Below are 22,347 nucleotides of genomic sequence, written 5' to 3'. Positions count from 1 at the left end.
GGGCCTCCTATAAAGGAGGCCCTGTTTTTGCTTTGACACAGCTCCAGCCATTACAGGGTTAAATTTTCACCGGCACATTTGGTATCTATCGACTTGTCTGCTCATTGGCTAAAAATGTAGACGGGCCTTATAGCATTTAAATCTAACTGGTCCGAGCAAATGTCGCTTGAGTACACGTGGGCTCAAATCGCGTCAGAGGAGTCTTCAGCTTTCTTATTGGTGTATCACAGGCAAACTTGCACCGATTGGCTTATACCAGATGTCTATTGAAACCTGAGATCTCAGAGAATAGAGTGACGCCCACATCAAGTTGCTAGGAGCCTCAGGAGAGAAGCGTGCAGCGATACAAATAGGCTGAGTAACAGTGTAGCGATTTTCCGTTGTGATTCGGCCAGAAACGTCAAGATTGTGAGGCGAACAGCTCGTTTTGGATATAATGGCTTGGATATTCCATTTCCTTGGACTCTTGGGGATTTAAGAAAAAAAAGTTTTGGGCAAAAAATCCCCGCAGTGGCTAAAGGGACAAGGAAACAGGTATGAATGCACTACACGCCAGCTGCGCTGTTTACGCTGTATTGTTTTATTTATTATAACTTTGTAGCAGTTGTGTAACTGCTATAAATCATCTTATGCTTTGTGTGTGGGCTTAATGGAATCATGAGCTTTCAATTGGTGTGTCGCATGGTTGTATATTTTGAAGATTTAATGCTTTAAAGTTATAAAAACGTTTATGAATGGAGGTTACAGCGACAAGCTGTACCATAGACGGTACAGTGACCCTTACGAGGTTAATAGATGTTGGTGAATATTGTTTATTTGATTTTGGTGTGGGCATCTTTGATGCTGACTTCTGTGGGTCGCTGAATGCCCTACCTGTCTCTTCCCTGCCTGGCTGGCGCGTTTTAGTGCCTTGTCCTTACGGCGGACTGATGCCTCTGTCTTGCTGTTGTCGGAGTATGTTGGGCGGTCAGTAGAGTACACATTATAGGCAGTGAAATTGAAGACAGAAGGAGCAACTTCAGGCTTTAGTCTGTTGGTCCGGCGAACAACTAGTTTACCAAACTCAAAGGTCTTCTCCTCAATGTAATCCTCCTCCAGAAAATGTTCACTGCAAACCCTAGAGTCAGCGCCCATCGGAGGGCTCTTTCTCTTCAGAGCCGTTAGCCAGCGCAGCAGTACAGTTTTCCGTTTCAGCGGCAGTTTATGAAAATGGACTGTTTTGTCCTTGGCTTTGACCCTGTAAAATTCGTTTTTACATCCAGGAGCAATACAATAGTGGCCTCCCTTTCGTATTCTTCTATCCTGTGGCTCCTCAGTCTCCATCTTCCACTAAGCTAAGTTACCTGTCTTTCACTGTCTCTTCCACTAACTTAACGTTAGCTCTGTCTTTCGCTATCTTTGTATTTCACTATCTATCTTTCACTGTCTCTTTCACTATCTCTGTCGTTCACTACCTCTATCTTTCACTGTCTCTTTCACTATCTCTGTCGTTCACTATCTCCATCTTTCACTGTCTCTTTCACTATCTCTGTCGTTCACTGCCCAGAGCCAACCAACCCCGTGACGTCACATGTTAGAATACTGCACAATGGCGTCGCCCTGGCCGCGAAAGATATAACGGTTTTTCTTTTTTCTTTTATATGTTTACAATTATCATGTTTCTTATATAATTGTTGATTATAGTGGAAGTCCATCTTGTAAATCATGTAAACTTGATTGAGTGCTTCATTTCCCCTTTAAGGATTTCTAAAATCTAGAATTTTGTTCACTGAAGACAAGTTGTTCACTAGTTGTTGGTTACATGGTAACAAACCGCGTACAGAGAAAAGTTGCACATGTAACATTGTTACGCTCCTTGCTAAATTTTGGCAGTAAAATGTTCTTGTAACTGTTGACGCGATTGCTTGGTCAGCTATGTTTTATCGTTAAAAAAAAAGTCTTTATTCACCCAGACTTAATTTCAATTAAAGCTCTGTTCCCAGGGGACTAGTATTACTTGGGCACCTCTAGTGATTGTTATAATTGCGCAGGGCGTCTGTGATTTTAATCCCGTGCGAATCTGCCATGTCTACCATATTTCACCAAACACAGAGGTTGTGTGATAATATTAGTCCTGTGTGAATCGGCATCTCTGTGATTCAGGATGGTATTGGCTGCGTTGGCAGTAGTGCTGAACGATTAATTGCATTTGCGATAATATCGCGATATGTTAAAACGTGATTTCCTAATCGCAAAGGCTGCGATTTGGTCACATGACTCGCGAGAGCAAATCAGTCTGCACTCTGCAGAGAAAGCATCAACTAGCACGCTAACGCTACGCCGTACCTTGAACTGATTTGATGATCATTCAAACAACTCTGAGTTGTAGTTTAAAACTTTTACAGCCATTTTAATAAAATTCTGGCTTCTGGTTTTATTCTGGCTTGAGTCCATACGTGCAGTTAATGGATACAGACACACAGAACTGAAGGCTCGGTTGGCAACGATTAGCTCTGATTAGCGGTTAGCTCCGGTTAGCGGTTGGCTCCGTTATAAAGATATGAAGTGGAGGAGCTGCCACTGAGAGGGGTAACAACCAGACTGATAAATGACGTTCGGGGAGCTTTCACAGCAGCGTGGCCGCGGTGTTTCAACAGTTTTATTAGTACAGTTAATCCCACGACAAGAACACCAGCAACATGCTAACGTAACGATAGCCTCTCTGAGCAAGAACACCAGCAACATGCTAACGTAACGATAGCCTCTCTGAACAAGAACACCAGCAACATGCTAACGTAACGATAGCCTCTCTGAACAAGAACACCAGCAACATGCTAACGTAACGATAGCCTCTCTGAACAAGAACACCAGCAACATGCTAACGTAACGATAGCCTCTCTGAACAAGAACACACGGCAGCACGCAACTTCACGAGGGGGAGGGGCTGGAGGCAGCTCCTCTCTGTGCACTGTAAAAAATACACTGTTGTGTGTGTGTGTATATAGATATATACTATATTTGTACTTATTTAACTGTCTAGTGTGTAATCGTGTGTTCATACTATAAATTATTATATTATTATTCTTTGTTGAATAATACAGAAGACAAAGAGCTTAAAAAAATAATCGAATCGCAATCGCAATATTTGGGGAAAAAAATCGCAATTAGATTATTTTCAAAAATCGTTCAGCCCTAGTTGGCAGTTATAAATCAAAGTTTTGACAGAGCCTTGACATCTTGTCCGAGGGGATAATGTCAGTAAATTCAAGTAAAATACAGACTTAGGTTATCCATTGCGAATACGCGGTAGGAAACACAGACGTGGGGGGTACTTTTTAAATCACATAAGGTCCCCTAGTAATACTAGTCCTGTCCGATTAGGGCTTTAGTACGAGTATGAGTTGGAAAATATACAAATAAACTTGCTTTGGGTAACCCATGTTTATTGCAAACAAAATAGCTAGTGAGGTGCAGGTGCTTAGTTTGCATTATACATAAAGGTGCAAGTAGTCTGGATCGACAGCGGGTCATTTACCGGATAGTTCCAGCGCCGGCGGAAGTTCCGCTGGATGTCCCTCACCTTCCACTTTCTTTGTGTTTACGTTAAACTCTGGTCGCATCGAGGAAGAGCAACCGGAACCTGTGAGCTAGCATGCTAACGTTGCAAGCTGTACATATAAATGGCAAGTTTTGAAGAAAATTTGGATGGTGCATCAAGGCAGGCCTTCTTGGTTCTTTCAGGGAATGATTTACAGAGAATATGTTTATGGCATTTACTAAATACACACAGTGATACACTGGTAAGTGCAAATTACGTTTGAGCCATGTTTTAAGCCTATTTTTAATAGCTTACGTTACTGTATTGCGTGTCTTCTTACGAGTTTTAATACATCCATGAACGGAAGTGGATGGCTAGCAGAAACAAAGCTCCTTGAGCAGAAATGGAGAAAGACAAGAGTCTTTTGAACGGCAAGTTTAAGTTTTCAAAGCCCCTCCAGATGGTTCTCTCCAAGACTAAAGTTATTTGCATGTACTGTCGATGTGAAATGAGTTACCACCGGAGTACGTCCAGTCTCAAATACCCAAAAACTTGAAAAATATCCTTTTTAAAGTACATTTAGGACAGATAAAAAAGGTGTAATTAATTTGGTGTAGGGCTGGGCGATAAAACAATCTCGATATGGGATCGCAATCAAATTTGGGTCGATGATGATTAACTTGGACATATTTTACTCGATTTGGATAGATCTAACAGCCTATCACACAGCAGAAATAAACGCCATTCCATTTCAGAAGGTGGCGGTATTGCGCACCAAAAGTTGTTTGCCAACCGCTAAAAAACGTCAATAGAAGAAGAAGTTTTTGGCTTGCCCGTCAAAGTACACGCCCATTTCCTACGGAGAGCATTGTTTGAGCTACCGGCGGTGAAGAAATGATGGAACCGAGGGGGCATGTGCACGAAAGCGACGGTGAAAGTGAACTTGTATCATCATCCAAAGCTGAGGAAATTGTTGACAAAAAAGGTAACAGTCAATATAAACGTCAATTATATGGAAGTGGTTTGGATATCTCAAAAGCGACGAAGCGCAGATTAACACGGTCTGCAAAATATGCCGTTGGTCGGTGTCGACCAATCAATCAATCAATCAAACTTTATTTATATAGCACTTTACAGCAACCAGCAGGTATCCAAAGTGCTTAACATCAGAAACCAAGAATAAAAACACATATCATACAATATAAAGAAAGAACATGTAAAATCAGAAATAGTTACAGAGAAACAGAAGAATGAAATCGTCACACCACTGCTACGTATTAAAAGCCTGACTAAACAGATGCGTTTTAAGTTTGGACCTAAAAAGAGCTCCATCTGTAATAGTGCGGATATCAGGGGGTAACTTGTTCCAGAGTCTCGGAGCAGCAACTGCAAAAGCCTGGTCACCCCACCGTTTATATCTAGACCTTGGCACTTCTAAAAGTCGCTGGTTTGAAGACCGCAATGACCGGTTGTGCTCCCGCCAAGTTAAAATTTCGGACAAATACTCCGGGGCCAGACCATTTAAGGCCTTGAAAGCAGACAATAAAATCTTAAAATCGATTCTAAAACGCACAGGGAGCCAAGACGGGAAACACAACCAGTCTTTTCTGTCAGTGGAAAAGGTCCCATCCCAGCGACCACAGCCAGAGTTTGAAAATGCGGGCCCATGTTAACGTTAGTCTGCCCACAAGTTTTGTCCAACATCCTAGTTGTTCTTCTGCTGTTAGCAGCACTAGCGGGGGACATGTCGTCTTTTGCGACCATTGCCCCATATGAAAAGTGAATGTGATCGTAGTCACAGTTTTTAGTTTTATTTACATTATTTGCATTTACATTACTAACTTGTACTGTTTTGTTAAGGCAGATAAAGCATGTTTGCAAAGTTAAATGTTTACATTTAGATGTTATTCAATATATTCTTTTATCACACAATATATTCTAAACCAAGCCATGTTTGCACAGTTAAATGTTACATTATGTTATTCTATTTTTTATGTTAATAAACTATATTCTAAAGTTTAACTAATGAAGCCTCTGGTTTCTTCAGGCTTCAGTCATTATCAGGATACTCTTCAACCTGGCAGCATTATCAAATTATGTATCGTGATAAATATCGATATTGATCAATATGGAAAAAATTATCGTGATCATATTTTTTTGCCATATCGCCCAGCCCTAATTTGGTGTTTGGTGTTATAAGCCCCCAACGTCGTCTTCCAGGCAGCGCTGTCTGGAAGGCACTAGGATTAGGCAATGGTTAAGGTTAGGTGCCTTGAAGTTGACGGTCTCAGCGCCTCCTTGAAGTCGACGTTGGGGGCTTAAAACACCATTGAGCCATTAATTTGTGATTAATGGTGAGGGCAGACTTAGGTTCAATTGACATCAGAGTGAAAAAACTATGAAACTGGGGTCACATTGCCTCACCATCCAATTACAATCCTTCTTTATGGTGTGTGTTTGCGTACCCAGTACTTGCTAGTCTGTTTTTCTTTCTCTTTCTTTCTGTCGCAACGAGAGTCAGACGCATGTTGGATCACTAAAGATTAGCATACACGTAGATTAACTTTGTCTTAAATAGTCATAGCAAGATTATCTTTATGAACCCCGCTTTCAGTTCATATGGGCAGAGGAGAACCAAGGGTAACTTGGTGAGAGAAAAGAGGAAAAGAACGACGAGTTGTTGGTCAAAGGTATAGCTTTTTTGTCAGCTTTTGGCATTTCTGCTCTATGCCGTCTCTCTTAGTGATAAAACACTGTAAATAAATATTGTGGTTTGGTCTTTGGGGGAACTTTGCTGTCATATCAGTCGTCTCCAGATGTGACAGAAGTGACCTCTCCTCGCTGCTTCGGGAGACCATTTAACAAAAAGGAAAATAATCATCCAACCCAGTGGACCTCTTGGGTTGCTGATGCCGAGATAAACTTCCAGAAAACAAAAAGAAGCATCACTTTCCCCCCCGTGTGTTTGTGTGTGAACCAGACAAACCTGTGTTCTTCCTCCTCCTCGGGCAGTCGAGATGTCAAGATATGAGTGCAGAGAACGCCGACTTGGATGAGATTGGATCGATTTTCTGTCAGTTTAATCACTGGATTGCCAGCAAACTGCCTTGAAAGAGACGGTAAGGGATAAAAATAACACTGCAAGAGGACGCTTGTACAAGACAGAGGCTGGATAAAAAAAAAAGAGGAAAAATCAATTCCTGGGAGTTGTTGTCTGCTGTGGGCTAACAGGAGGGGACAGTGCTGTGTGGTCGTTTTGTAAGTGAGCCTGAAGCACACTGTGCTCGTACTCACTTCAGTGGAGGACCGCCAGGTATCATTTTGTACACTGCACTTTCAAGGAGAGTCACAGCACAAGAGGTAACTTTACCAAAAGCAAGGACAAATACTATTAAATGAATGGCTATGTAGAGGAAGTGCCGCTTTGCCAGACCTTCCTCCACAGCGCTGCGGAGGAGGGTCTGGCTAGTCCACACAGCTTTACGGGATGGGAGAAAAACGTGCTCTGGTTTATTGACATTTCTTTAAACCAATCACAATCATCATGGGCGGCGCTAAGCATTGGTTGATGTTTAACAACATATGAATGTGTGTTCAATTGTGAAATGTGTCCTGAGAGGGTGAAAGAGTTAGCAGTGATATGATTTCTATCTTTCTTGTTCGGTCTGACTCAGGTTACACTTTTTGTGAAACATGTACAAACAATATGCCAGAACTTTCTGTTATTATACAGTTTTCCAGTCTGTACATAAAAAAGAACATACATTAACTACTTTACACTAGATTTTCTTCAGGGCTAAATTATGTGGTATCGGATCGGTGCATAAACTCCAGTACTTGTCGATACCGATACCAGCGTTTTAGGTGGTATAGGAGGCTTTTCCAATACCTGTATCGGTATCGGAACATCTCTAGAAACTAGTAGACCTGCTTTAAAGCTATAGTGTGTAGTTTCTGTCGCCCCCATGAGGAATTCTAAGGAATGACAACCAAACTGTCTTCCGTGCCTTCCGTGATCGCGCTATTCTACTAGTAGCCAAGGAGGACACGGAGGATTAAAAAAACAATGGACTCTTCAGAAGAGGCCATTATCTTCCCTTGAGTTTCTGCCAGACACCATAATCTTCTGATCATAGTCACACTGAGAAATCCAGAGAGAGTTGTGTGGAGCTGATAGTCTTAATTAGCTTTGTAGCAACTCATTTGGCAATGGCTTGAATGTTACGGAGGTTCCTTAATATCAAAAGTTACGCACAAAAGCTGAACTGACCGAGGAGTGAAGTTGCATTCTGGGTCAACACAGGCTGAACTTCTGTGCATTCAGATGGCAACACTGTGCCTCTATCTGACTGAGTATTGTTGTGGAGAGGAGGCTGAAGCTTCTCACTCACGCTGTGGGCTTTCTTTTCCACTCTACTGACAAATCAATCTCTGTTCTTGATCAGTAAATTACTGCCCTACACACTCCCAGCCCGAGCACAGCTTAATTATGTACTCTTTGTCAGCTTCTCCCTCACTCTCTGCACTTCCACTTTGAAATCCATCTCTCAAAGTTTTTCTTTCTCTGCCTTTTGCATTTTCTATGGAGCTCTGTTCTTTCATCATCTTTTTCCTTCCATTTACCTAGATGCATCTCCTTTTCTCTATATTTTCCACCCTTGTATTATTCTCTTGTCACGGTCTTTTTCCTCTTCCTCCTCTACAGCTCGCTACCCTAGAATAATAAGGTTCTATCTGACATTTTTGTCAAAATTGAGTTATTTACATATTCTTACTCTGGTATAACTTGTGAACATTATTTAAGGTGATTTTTAAAAATAAAATTAATTTTGGGCGTTTTATTCAGAAAACAAAAAGGATCTATCTACAAAGTTACACTCAGACTTGGAGTTATAAGGTTCTATCTGTGGTCCAATCATCTTTTGGAATACAAACAGAAGGACCAATCAAATACTGTTTCTTTATGGTGCCAGGTTGTCTAGCGCTAGTTAACGTTAGCTAGCGTTAGCCAACGTTAGCTAGCATTACCTAACATGACCTAAGTCTAAAAGTTGTCCTCAGCAGAATCCAAACACTATAATGCAACTACAAGTGGAAATTCAGTCATATCCCATCATTTCCTTGCCAAACGTCATATCCAACTTGATTTGCATCATATTCTAAGACTAGTTACTGCTAGCTAACGCTAGCTAACGCTAGCTAACGTTAGCTAACATTAGCTATTTTTAAAAGTTGTCTTAGACTTCAGCAGAATCCAAAAGCATGAGAAAGATAGAAATTACATCAACATAATCCCATTGTTGGTTAGGGCTTGTCTCAAAATGATGGCTAAATTACATGTAGGCTACTAAATTAACATTAGCTACTATCAATAGCCTGGTAAGATAGCCTATTTGATAGTGATTATCTCCTCATTGCAAGTAACAGCATCTATCTCAATCAGTCTTAGGTTTGAAATACCTTATTCATAAGCAAAACATTTCTGATCAGTTTTATCTGAATGAGTATTGCCATATGAAATGTTGTATGACGCATTTTACATTTAAATTGTTTAAAAATGAGTTGATAAGATATCAAAATAAATACTAATTTTAAATATTCATTCAACTCGTTTTGCTTTTCTACTGAAAAGACTGATAAACTGGCATGCATCATCAGACCATGCATTTTTAGAATCATTCATTTACATTTAACTTACTGTTATCTTAAATAAGAACGATGAAAGGAAAAATGACGCACTGGAAAAATATTGTGTTGCACAGTAAGTGCATGAATGCATGAAGATTTAACATATTAACCAATAAAAAGACACTTTTTATTATATAAATTGAACAGTCCAACAGTATGTATAAGTAAATTGTTAAAATTATTTGATAATCATTGTTCCTTTTTCTGTTTTTGAAGATATAACCTTATAATCCCAAGGCTGCTGTTAGTTTTTAGAACTAAAAGGTTCTATCTACAATTGACCTGTTTCAAAAACCCTAATTTACAATTCATGTAGAATTATGGTATCTCAGATGTAGAGTACATTCATGGTGTATGTAACTCTGGTGCTATAAAGAAATGTGCTCCATTTGTCAGTTTTGCTATTTGCAATGCTAAAACTTTAAACCTCAATATCTCAAAACTGATCTGAACGCAGATAGAACCTTATTATTCTGAGGTAGCGAGCTATGTAGGTACTTGAGATGTTCCGATATCGATACCAGTATCGGAAAGCTTCAGATACTGCCTAAAATGCTGCCGTTGGTGTCGGAGAGTACACAAGTCTATGAACCTATCTGATACTGCGTAATTTAGCCCCGAAAAAAAGGAGAAAATGGCCATTTGCTAACGTTAGCTCTCCGCTAGCTCTTTAGCAGACAAGACCGGAAATCAGTTTTATCCCGCTCTAAAAACTGTAGCCTACACAGCAAGCTGCGCTAGCTTCTGTAGAAAAGGAGGTGAAAAAGAATTGGTTTCCGGTTTGGTATGCTAATGAGCTAGAGGTGAGCTAGCAATAGCAAACGGCCGTTTTATCTGAGTAAAACTACTTTAAAAATGATTGATCGGTATCGGGAAGGAAAAAATGGTTTCTGACAGAGGTGTGAATCGTCACTGATCTCAATTCGATTACGATTATCATGTCTTCGATTCGATATCTCCATGCATCACGATGCATCAAATACATTAAAGCCATATAGGATATTTAATTCATAGCTTTTCAAGCTTAAAAAAAAAAAAAAAACCTTCTGCAGTGCTCTAATACTAAATAAATTGGATACATAAAACTACAGCACTGAGCACATGGCACTTCCTGAATGTGCAAAACATACCAGAATATGTAAACAGAAAGGTTGTTAGGCCTACATTAAATTGTAAACAGAAATAATCGATTATGGCCCGGCCGATTATCAATGCAGCATCGTCCATGTCCACGATCGATTATTTGATTAATTACACCTCTAGTTTCGGAACATCTCGAATGGGTTCAACAGGGTAAAAATATCAAATAAATGAACACCTCCACCTGGGGGAAAAAAGGTATTGAAGTTTGAGGTAACTTCATCAGTTACTAACAGCTGTGATGCAGTTTGTCGCAGAAGGTTGAGAGCTAATTAGCAGCTTTCATAAGGCGTTAAAAGAGTTATAGCAATTAGCCCTTTGATATGTCTATGTTTCATTCGGCACAAAGCTACTCCTAGAGCGTGAGAGATCAAATCATTTGTTCCCAAACTGCAGGAGTGTCAGTCCCTCAAAAAGGTGTCCAAGAAGTTGTTTATTATGTTTGCAAAAGCATGACAAAAACTGTAGACTGTGTGTAAAGGGTGTTAATTAGATGAATGATAAAAAAGGCCCACAAAACACATTTTCTCAATCAAGTTTAAACAGCTTTGGTTAGTTTACAGTAAACATTTCTGTATTTGTTTTCTGTCCTTTCTTTCCTCACTGGTTTGAAGTCGGATGGGCTCAGTTGGAGAAATGAGATGCCATTTATTTGCGTGCATCTTTGCATGATTTTCTTTTTATACATAGTGTTGAGCATTGATGAAAGGAGCCTGACAAAGAAAGACTTTAATTGCCATGACTGCTTTACTGGAATTGTTGTGAATCAGACAAATAAGGAACTTACGACATTTGTGGGCAGAGTTGGTGCATTAATTGGCAACAGTTCTGAAAATCTATTCACCGTTTAGGTCAGTTATCAATCAAAAATGATAAATATTCAGCAGTTCAAGCCTCTTAAATGTAAGGATTTGCTGCTATTTCTTGTCTTGACATTACAGTAAACTAAATAACTTTGGGTTTTGGACTGTTGGTCGGACGTTGTTGGTCTATATCCAGACCGGATTGCTCCAGTGCCGCAGGAAATTCTGCCGGATGTGTGTCCTTTCGCCGGCCGTTACCGTCCTCTTTCTTTGTGTTGGCGTTCTGACCTCCGGTGGATTTCTGAGGACTATGTTTAACTGCTCCTCAGATCTCTGCAGGGTAAATCCAGACAGCTAGCTAGACTATCTGTCCAATCTGAGTTTTCTGTTGCACGACTAAAACTACTTTTGAACGTACATGTGTTCCATCAAAACAAGTTCCTTTCCGAGGCTATTTTGCAGCGGCTCTGCGCGAAGCCTAGTGCCGCCCATGGGTGTTTGGTGTTTTAAGCCCCCAACGTCGCCTTCCAGGCAACGCGGCAATGGTTATGTTTAGGGTTAAGGTTAGGGTTAGGTGCCTGGAAGGCGACGTTGGAGGCTTAAAACACCATCGAGCCCGCCCATGACGATTGTGATTGGTTTAAAGAAATGCCAATGAACCAGAGCACGTTTTTCTACTATCCCAGAATGCTGTGTGGACTAGCCAGACCTTCCTCCACAGCGCTGAGGAGGAAGGTCTGGCAATGTGAGACTAGGTCGTACAAAACAACATATTTCAAGACATCACAATGTGCACTTTTCTAAAGAAAATAATCATAGAATAATCAAATGAAAATAATCCTTAGTTGCAGCCCTGTTTTTTTTTTTACTTTAAAGTTAAAACCTTTTTCATTCTTGTATTTTCTCCCCAGGGAGAAACCTTCAGCCTCCCTTCTCAGTCTTACACTCCCTCCATCAGTTTGCCGGCTTGCCGGTGACCCAGTCAGAACAGTAACGAGCTGCAGGTCTAATCAAACGGACGATTAAATCCCATTCAGGGTGCAGCTTTATAATCTCAAGACAGCTGATGTTATCTGGGTCATGGTGCTTCAGGCTCCCTTGCTGCATACATATCCAGGAGTTGTCTCCTCACCACAGTTCAGCTCCTCATACACCTCCAGTGCAAAAAGGCTTTTTACATTTCTAAATCCAACCAGGGGTTAATTACAGGGGCAGGTGTGGATGGTTTGGTTCTTTTAAACATCCCTACAAGGAGCCCCCAAACTATGAAATGTCCTTCTGCTTATTATTTCTACACCGTCTCGATGCTGATTCATTTCTCATTTCTTCCTTCGAACCGCAGTAACTAGAGTTTGAGTAATGACTATGTAGAGCAGGGGTCACCAACCTTTTAGAAACTGAGAGCTACTTCATGGTTACTGAGTCATACGAAGGGCTACCAGTTTGATACGCTCTTCTGAAATAACAAATTTGCTCAGTTTGCCTTTAGTTATATATGATTATTAATGATTAATGATACTCATCTATGTGAAGACACTGATCACGTTAATGATTTCTCACAATGATTATCAACAATGACTTAACAAGGTGGGAAACAGATAATATCAATATTCAATTTTCATTTTTAGAACAGGCCTGAGGGCTACTCATGTGGTCCTTGGGGGCTACCTGGTGCCTGCTGGCACCGTGTTGGTGACCCCTGATGTAGAGCATGGGTGTCAAACTCAACATCACTAAGGGCCACATGGGAAAATAAGAATCACATCAAGGGCCACACATACGTTTATTAACATGCTTTTATTTAAGAGAAAAGTCAAATATCTTTGACTGTATTATTTCATGTCTTATAAAGTCTTCTCACTTACAGTTTGGTCAACATAAAGCCCTGAAAAAGTCGGCAAAAAAAATCATAGAAAAAAGCGCCTATAAAGGTCGAACAAAGCGACAAAAACAAGAAGCAAAACAAAACAAAAAGTGGCAAAAATGTCGAAAAAACATTGGCATAAGTGACAAAAACTTCAGAAAAAATAACAAAACTTTGAAGAAGCCTACCTAGCTAAAACTAAAACTAGGTAGGCCAAAATTTATTGGGAACCTAAATACGAATGTGAAGGGCCGGATTCGGCCCGCGGGTCTTGAGTTTGACCCGTGACGTAGAGCGATGGTAGAATCTCACAATGACCCATCTGACCCTGTTTATTGTTCCGTACAAGATGCTGTCACGTGTCAGGGCATTTCACCCTCATTTCATTCATTCCGACACTTTCATTGAACTTAATTTCCACTTATGTTCATGTATTATCTTTATTAATTCACACGTGTACAACAAGTTCTCTGATTACAGTTTATCCTGAGGGGAACATGAATGTCTGAACCAGATTTCATGGCAATCTGTCCAATTGTTGTTGAGATGTTACACAAAAACAAACAAATTTTGTGAACGTCATGGTGGTGCCAGAGGAAAACTGGGAGGATTACCAGAATCAGTATGATTCATCCACTGGGAACCGACGATCAAATCCAAATTGAATCCTCAGAACCGCAGCTGTGATCAAGCTGCGCCATGCAAACTCAGAACTTTATCTCTGGGAAGCCAATTAACACCTTTTGATGGTGCGTGCCTCTGTGTTAGAGGTGCAACCCCCTGCAGATATTCAAAACTTTCTACAACATTCCGCTGACAAGCTTCAAAGCCATAACTCATCTTCACGCTCACCTAGAAAGCCTATTACAAAATAACCCTTCCCTCGACCTCAGCCTCATCCGAACCCTCGCGTCCAACCTTTGGCTAAAGTCACTCATCAGGAGAAGTTCATTTTGACTTTGCGGTTTGGCCTGGAAGTGAAAAGCTGTCCTGTAACTGCCGTGGAGAGCGATGGTAGTTTATCAGGATTATTAAAAGGCTGCAGCAAATCCTGTCAGTGTCAGCTTGCAGCCGGCGGATCCCAGAGGAGCTCTGACGAGCCAACCGACCGCTCAATCAGTCTGTCCGGCTGTTTTCACCCTCTCACTTAGAAAGCGACTCTGGTTACATGCAGATGGGTCCTCCGTCACTTCATCTAACGTTCTTATCGCCAAACGTTTCTGTCCTTTTTCATTGAGTTCCATTTGTCTTCTTTTCTGTTGTTCTTTGGCTACAGCCACTATAGGAATTTAAACATCGGTAGCCATTGGAGAAGCATTGGCACTGCAAGTTAGTATTGGAAGTTTTACACTACAACTAAATGTACATATTGAAACTCAAGACTCACATAGTAAGACATAGATAGACAGTTTGAGGCAGGGTATTTGAATCTTAATACTTTTTTAGTACTAACCGAAATGTGTCTGTTGCTGAAAATAAAAAATAAAATAAAAACTGTCAGGTTCCAAAAGCTAATATTGCTGTATTGTACACTTTTATTTCAATTTGATTCAATTTAGTAACTGTTTTCATCAACAGTGGCTCATTTAAAAAGTATACATAGCAGAGCACATATCTCAATAAATCTGATAGATAGGACAAAATAAATATAAAATATTCAAACATATGGAGATTTACAGTACTTTGTGCTTGTAGAATAAGTCAGCGGATAATGGATGGCAAGGTCGGGCAATTTCATCACTTTGCTCAGGCTGAAATATCTCAAAACTATTGGATGGATTGCCAAAAATGTATCCGGCTGTGTGCTTTAATGTGCTAACCTGACGAGCCAGATGGTTTGTTACCCAGAACCATCTGAGAAGCAGCCATTGGAAACTGTTTAGAAAAGGGCAGGCACTAAAATACCTGGCAGCTGATTTGGTGAACCATCTGTATTTTATGTTCGCCATTGTCGTTTTGAACGAGCAGTCACGGCCGTCACACGCACTTAAACCACGCCCGTATCTGCCAGTAGATCCCCACCGGACGCTGATTGGTTCGGTCCGCTCCTGTTCGGACACAAATGCATTCAATTGAAGCCTGTTGAGATGTATTTTTGTGTGATATGTGATCCCACGATTCACGCGGGATATCGCGAGAATCCAGCTGCCTTCAATGAAATAATGTTCTGTTTCCAAGAGAAAATAATTTCATTTAGGCAAATTTCTTGGGCAGTGTCTTGAATTTAATGTTTGAGACTTTGTAGTTGAAATTAAAAGATGTGTTGAAAGTTACTGCACCTATTGAAAGAAATGACACTGAGATGTTGTTTTGGTACTAGTATTGTTGATACCGTGTCAGAGGGCTATTGAATCAATAGTCAGTTGTTGTCCGGGCTCGTTTTTATGCTCAATGTGAGGCAGTCAGACTTCTAAAAGCAGGTTGCATTTGAGGAGGCCAGCAGGTCTGCTGTGTTGTGTTATAAGAAGCGACCTTTTCTGCCAGCCCCCACCGGGGGACCAGCAGTTGTTCTGTTTGTGTATATTCTTCTCTGAAGCTCAAGCACGGCTCCCTGTAGATTTTCAATCCAGTTATCGATTTTTGCAGTCCATCGAGTGCCACTCCACGGCTTTATACATTTTATTGGCATGTGGGCGTTTGACAGGTTGGAGATGAAAGTAAGAATATCTCGGGCTCCCTCTTACCAACCTAACTGACGTAAACCACCTCCATTTACTGAGTGCTGTTATATATGTAGTTGTCAAATGACACTGATGGTATAGTGTTTAGAGGGGTCATGATTGGCTGCCAGATGGATCCGGATAAAAGTAAATAATGGTGGTCGTTTGTGCTGATTTCTGCAGCGTTGCACCAGATCAGAAGTATAATTTAAAAAAGATAATGCCTGATTACAGTGTAAGAGCCAATTAGTGCCCTTGGTATAAATAGGAACCAATCTTTGGTTCCTCAGGTGCAACCTGGAAGCACAGACACGCACACCAACACCACAACACCACACAGGCATACATACAAGCAGTGATTTGTCTGGAAACCCAACTGAGATCTCATGGAAATAAATGGAACCAAAGGTTTTAACTGCAAATATGACTTGGACTTTCATTGATCAAAAAGGTAAGAAGTGCGTCAATGACTCTACCCGTGGAACAGCACCTCAGGGGCTTAAAGCTTGGGCTTAGCCTCTACATACAGTGTTGTCCTGAGGTTTGCAGAAGACTTAGGTGCATGTATTTGACTGGGGATTTAGGGGTCCTCCCTCAAGAAAATGTGACTTTTTCAATATAAAAATGTAATTTCACATCATTCTGGTTCGTTATTATTTCCATATCTGTGTCTAAAACATTGGAAAAGCTAGCAAAGCTAATAAATATCACTCAAAAGTTGCTAAAGAAGTCCACTTGGGTCCAACTACAATCATTAGGTCTTTTAGTTACATTAATTTGGCTTAGGTGCAGCTCAAACAGCTCGGATGCTGCACCTAAAGGCAGGGAAAACCCTGGATTAGATAGGCAGTTTGTTGTCTCAGAGTGAGTCGGACCAAATCAGTTTGATGTGCAGAAGCAAACCATTTTTGGCAATTTCTTAGACTGTATAAAGGTGTTGAAAACCTTTTGTAGGACAGCGTATTTCCTGGGACCAGAAGCACAGTGTTTACAGGCAGTTATGTACCCTGTTCTGTGCCCCCTCATATATTTTTTAACATGTCCTTTATGTTTTACTGTGAATGACCGTGTTTTTCCAGCTCAGTGGTTTTTAAATGATGGTCGTCCTTGAATAAACAAACTTCTCATGCATTTAAAAATGGCAGGGGCACCTTGCTGTCGTTTTGATAGTTTTGATAAACTTCTCAACGTTTGGATGTCCTGGTTGTCCACCAGTCTAAAGCCCTATTTACACGGGATTAGTATCATCTAGGGACCTCGTGTGATTTAGAAATTACCCCCCCCACATCTGAGTTTCATGTGGCGTATTCACACGGGATAAGCGAAGCCTGCTTGAATTTACTGACATATATGTACCCCGAGAGTTGGCTACCTGGAGGCCGCAGAGGACGGCCAGGACGAGGCCACTGCACCGCACTCGGGTCGGGGTTCTGTATCTTTTTGGGCCAGGCCCGGTAGAGGTTATAGAGGTGCATACCCTATCACTACCACCGCGGCGGCACCCACACAGCATCACTGTCAACCCTCAGATGAAGCCGCAGGTAGCATGAGGAAAGCATGAAAAATCCTTACTGTTTAGAAGGTAGAACGGCAGCAACAAGAGGAGAAATGTTTTCTTCTCTTGTTGCTGATGAGACCTGATAACTAAAAACCTTCCAGTATGAGCTCAGCTTCAGTTGTTTGTCTGGTTCAAAACATGAAAATCTGCATATTAATTAATGTTAAAGCCTGCAAACAGGATATGCACTGCTTAACCAAGTTAACCGAAACCATGTTTGAAATAAATCATGACATTCTCAATGTAGGAAATCCTTTAATTCCCACACTTCATTTCATGTCATATTTTTGTCAGTTTGTTCATATTGAATGGATCACCCAGCGCTACCGGTAGAGCACAATAAATCATTTAAATGTGCGGAGACTCTGTGCATGGACAGAGCTCAGATAATCATCTTTTAAACGATGATTTGCAGAGCCACGTCACGCTGCCGTCTCCTCACCTCTCAGTCACTCAGATGAAATATGTCCTTTCCATCTTGTTGACAGTTGCTGCAGCAGGTGGTGTGAATATCTGCGGCCGCTGTGTCAAGCTGCCTGACACCATCTCTTAACACTGTAGCTTCCCAAATGCTTCACCACATATGATTACATACTGTATATACGTAAAGTACAGACCTATATTCACAATTCAAAAACACATTTAACACATAGGGCCCTATCTTGCACCCGGCGTGGCGCAAAGCCCAACGCAAGTGTCTTTGCTAGTTTAAGACCGACGCAGTTGTCAGTTTCCCGTCCAGCACCCACGTTGTTTAAATAGCAAATGTACCTGCGCCCATCTGTGGCCCATGGGCGTGCTGGTCTTACAGGGAGGTGTGTTTAGGTGCATTCTGGGAGTATTGCTATCTTAAGGCAGCGGGAAGTGATCGCGCCATTGACCAACAAAAACCTGGTCTAAAGTCAATAACGCAGCATTTCATTGTTATTTTAACAGAGCATTAGTAAAATGCTCCTAGGCTCGTGCACAGCGCGCACACTATGCTTGTTACACACACAGGGATGCACAGCAGCACACACACATGCAGAAGATTACAAATAAAAATATCCTTAAAATAGGACCCATAATGTGAGCCTATTACACATGCTGAAGATTTGTTTATATCAGTGATGTTTGAAAACATGGCAGTAAAAGATGATTTATCATCTATAACTCACATTTTAATGATTGTATATTCAGTATGTCACTACGGTTCTTAATTTATGAGGTCTTATTCCTTACAGACGTGCCTTTGAATCAATTTACTGATATTCAAAGATGAATGACGCACAAGATATTTAATGTTATGGCAAGCTAATAAATATTAGGCATATCTTTCCAGTGTTACTAAATCATAAAGTGTTGCCCCCGGGCCCCCAGGGAGTGAGCCGGCTTTGAAGCCAATTTGACAAAGCGGCCAAACAGTGGAATCGCATCTTCTGTGCCTGTCACGTGACACACATGCCACAGAGACTTGCATGACGAAAGAGACTGTCTGTAAATCAGTGAATACATTTAGTTTAATTTATTATGATGTTTGGATGGTAAGACGTAAAGAAAATGGAGTTCTGTGTGCAAAGTGCTAAGTGACCCAATTCTGATGGGGTCGTGTGTGTGTGTGTGTGTGTGTGTGTGTGTGTGTGTGTGTGTGTGTGTGTGTGTGTGTGTGTGTGTGTTTCTGAGGGGTTAAGAGGTGTTGTTGTCACATTCTGTCAGCCCTTTGAAAGCGTAAGCCATCTGGTGGTTGTTTTTCTCCGTGGCATCTCTCTCTCACACACGGACACACACACACACACAAAGGTGCACACACGGAAACTTTCACATGCAACATCTGCTGCACGCACATTTACAAAGACACAGTGAGATACAGGCTGGAGGAAATGCAGTAGCTTCTCTGTTGAATAATTCACATTTGGTTTGGAGGGTTTTGTGTATTGTACGCCTTGAACTCGGTGTGTTGCTGACTAACAATCACATTAAATATCTCAGTGTCTAAGTATCTGTGTTTGCAGCATGTTGCAACATCCTGTATCAGCCCATCATCCTTCAAGGATTACTCCACTCTTGGTTTATTTGTGTAGTGATTCACATTTTCTGCAGATTTCTCTCTCTTGGATTACATCCATCAGAAACAGATACTAAGTCACGAAACAGATACACAGTCACGAAACAGATACTAAGTCACGAAACAGATACTAAGTCACGAAACAGATACGCAGTCACAAAACAGATACGCAGTCACAAAACAGATACGCAGTCACGAAACAGATACGCAGTCACGAAACAGATACTAAGTCACGAAACGGATACGCAGTCACGAAACAGATACGCAGTCACAAAACAGATACTAAGTCACGAAACAGATACGCAGTCACGAAACCGATACGCAGTCACAAAACAGATACGCAGTCACGAAACAGATACTAAGTCACGAAACGGATACGCAGTCACGAAACAGATACGCAGTCACGAAACAGATACGCAGTCACAAAACAGATACTAAGTCACAAAACAGATACTAAGTCACAAAACAGATACTAAGTCACGAAACAGATACACAGTCACGAAACAGATACACAGTCACGAAACAGATACGTAGTCACGGAACAGATACGTAGTCACGGAACAGATACGTAGTCACGGAACAGATACGCAGTCACGGAACAGATACGTAGTCACGAAACAGATACGTAGTCACGGAACAGATACGTAGTCACATACGTGGGAGCTTGTTGGTTCCATGATCCTGTTTTAAATCGATCTAAAATAAAAAAAATAAAAACAGCTAGATCATTCATTCTTTTTGCAGCAGAAAGCTAAGGTGTCATTGTGTTGTACGCCCAAGATGATGTCATCACGTTACGTGACGTCCCGGATATGTTTCTTCTTTTTTTTCAGGGCCAGGAGAGCTCGGTGCTGAACCAGTTTCCCGTGGACCAGTATCATAACTCGTGCTACCTGTTCTGGATCCTGGAGGAGCTCCTGCAGAAATCGAAGGTACCGTGCACGGTGGAGGTGGGGTCGGATCAGACGGGCTTCATGAAGCACTTGGAACAGCGCGTCTTTCAGTTATCGGACGAGTTCCCGTTGTTTTTCATCTGCATGTGGAGGTTAGGAGGTCTCTTCACCCCCTCGGACAGATAAGATCCCCCGAGAGCAGGGCTCAGGTGGGCTGCTTCCCTCTTCCTCCATATGACCGAACAGTTTGAAACAACAGACTCAACGCTGCTGACCTGCGTCTAGAGAAACCGGCACGTTATTCTGTACAACAGCTCAGATACTGAGCAATTAGCGGACACCATACTTATTATCCACCTAAATTTCATGTGAAGCCAAGAAATGTCAGGCCGGGAAAACTGACACCCTAAAGGTGGATATCAAGGTGTTTTTCCCTGTGCTTTCAAAGGATTATTGTCGACGTAGAGGTAATTCATTAAATTAAAAGGTCATTAAATAACATAACACAATAATATGTACTTCATGAGGATTTCAACTTTTTTTACAGGCTTTGTGTCACCAAACAAATGTGGGGAACTGTTTGCACTTTGGGCCCATTTTGTTTTCATTTGGTCCAGTGGTGTAAGATGCATAACTGCACAACCGAGTAGGAATAATTATATTTTCTAATGGTTGTGTTGTGTGTTCTAATGTATCTGTAATTGAGAAATAATAAGAAATGTTTTTTAATTGCCAACAAAAAGGTTTAAACAAAGTTGTATCCCTTCAATGTGGTAAGGATTTGTTTGACATTGAATTGCAGTTTTTTAATTGAGTAATAACACCGAAAACAATCACAATCACAAGTGCAAGCCACAAGATGACTAATGATTCTCGTTAAGTGTAAAATACTAATCCTCTTTGAATGGCTTTCTGTAATGGATCAGTGCTTACAGAGGCCTCATGTGAAGGACTTACGTGCTTCTCTTGGCATTATTATTCCACCTATTGATGGTCGAAACTCGGCTGTTGAGGCAACGGTTATGTTTTATATTTCCTGCATGGGTTCAGTGCTGCTCTTTAAAATACTACAGAAGTGTCCCTGAAATAATCTGGATCATTTCCAGCTCAAGTGTTACAGAACGTCCTAACTTTACAGAATGATGTGATTAGAGAGATGCAGTAAAGCTTATCCTTCATTTTGAAATTTGTTTGGATTTTATTTATTTATTTATTTCAGGTTTATTAAACAGGGACAATGCACACTAATAATACATATGAAAATGTAAAATGTGCCAGAATTAGCCAAAAGGCAAGGCAAGGCAGCTTTATTTGTATAGCACATTTCAGAAACAGGGCAATTCAAAGTGCTTTATATGAAAACAGATTAAAAAATTTAAAACAGATAAAATACGAGAATAAAAGTTACAGTGTAAAAGTACAGTGTACAGTGTAAAAGTTACAGTGCAGTATAAGAAATCAATCATTGAAGAGCAGTTAAAACAGTTAAATATATAAAAGCAGATAAAATAGGAATTTCTCTTTTTATGCTTATATAGATTGTCATACAGTGTCAACAATGCAACTTCAGTATAACATGAACAGTTATTTAAAGAAAGGCAACATCAAAAAGATAGGTCTTCAGCTTTGATTTAAAAGAACTGAGAGTTTTTGCGGACTTGCAGTTTTCTGGGAGTTTGTTCCAGATATGTGGAGCATAAAAACTAAATGCTGCTTCCCCCTGTTTAGTTCTGACTCTGGGGACAACAAGCAGACCTGTCCCAGACGACCTGAGAGGTCTGGGTGGGTCATAGTGTAGTAGACCTGTCCCAGGCCACCTGAGAGGTCTGGGTGGGTCATAGTGTAGCAGACCTGTCCCAGACCACCTGAGAGGTCTGGGTGGGTCATAGTGTAGCAGCAGATCAGAAATATATTTTGGCCCTAAACCGTTTAGTGATTTATAAACCAGCAAAAGTATTTTGAAATCAATTCTTTGAGGCACAGGAAGCCAGTGTAGAGACTTCAGAACTGGAGTGATGTGATCCACTTTCTTGGTCTTAGTGAGGACTCGAGCAGCAGCGTTCTGAATCAGCTGCAGCTGTCTGAGTGATTTTTTAGGGAGACCTGTAAAGACTCCGTTACAGTAGTCAAGTCTACTGAAGATAAAAGCATGGACAAGTTTTTCCAAGTCCTGCTGAGAC

The 22,347-nt window shown here is 41.0% G+C and overlaps 1 protein-coding gene across 1 annotated transcript in view; it reads left to right on the top strand.

The window, feature by feature from the left end:
- The window catches only part of mei4 (meiosis-specific, MEI4 homolog (S. cerevisiae)), a 73,217-nt gene extending 52,086 nt beyond the window's left edge, over positions 1-21,131 (top strand). The window contains exon 5 of the mRNA XM_031293056.2: positions 20,108-21,131. Within this exon, the coding sequence (XP_031148916.1) occupies positions 20,108-20,353 (246 nt within the window). The 3' untranslated portion in view covers positions 20,354-21,131. The remainder of the gene's footprint in view (positions 1-20,107) is intronic.
- The last annotated feature ends 1,216 nt before the right edge of the window (positions 21,132-22,347 follow it).

The sequence above is a fragment of the Sander lucioperca genome, chromosome 19 (assembly GCF_008315115.2).
Source record: "Sander lucioperca isolate FBNREF2018 chromosome 19, SLUC_FBN_1.2, whole genome shotgun sequence".
NCBI classification, from domain to species: domain Eukaryota; kingdom Metazoa; phylum Chordata; class Actinopteri; order Perciformes; family Percidae; genus Sander; species Sander lucioperca.
This window is presented reverse-complemented; position numbering and strand designations above follow the sequence as displayed.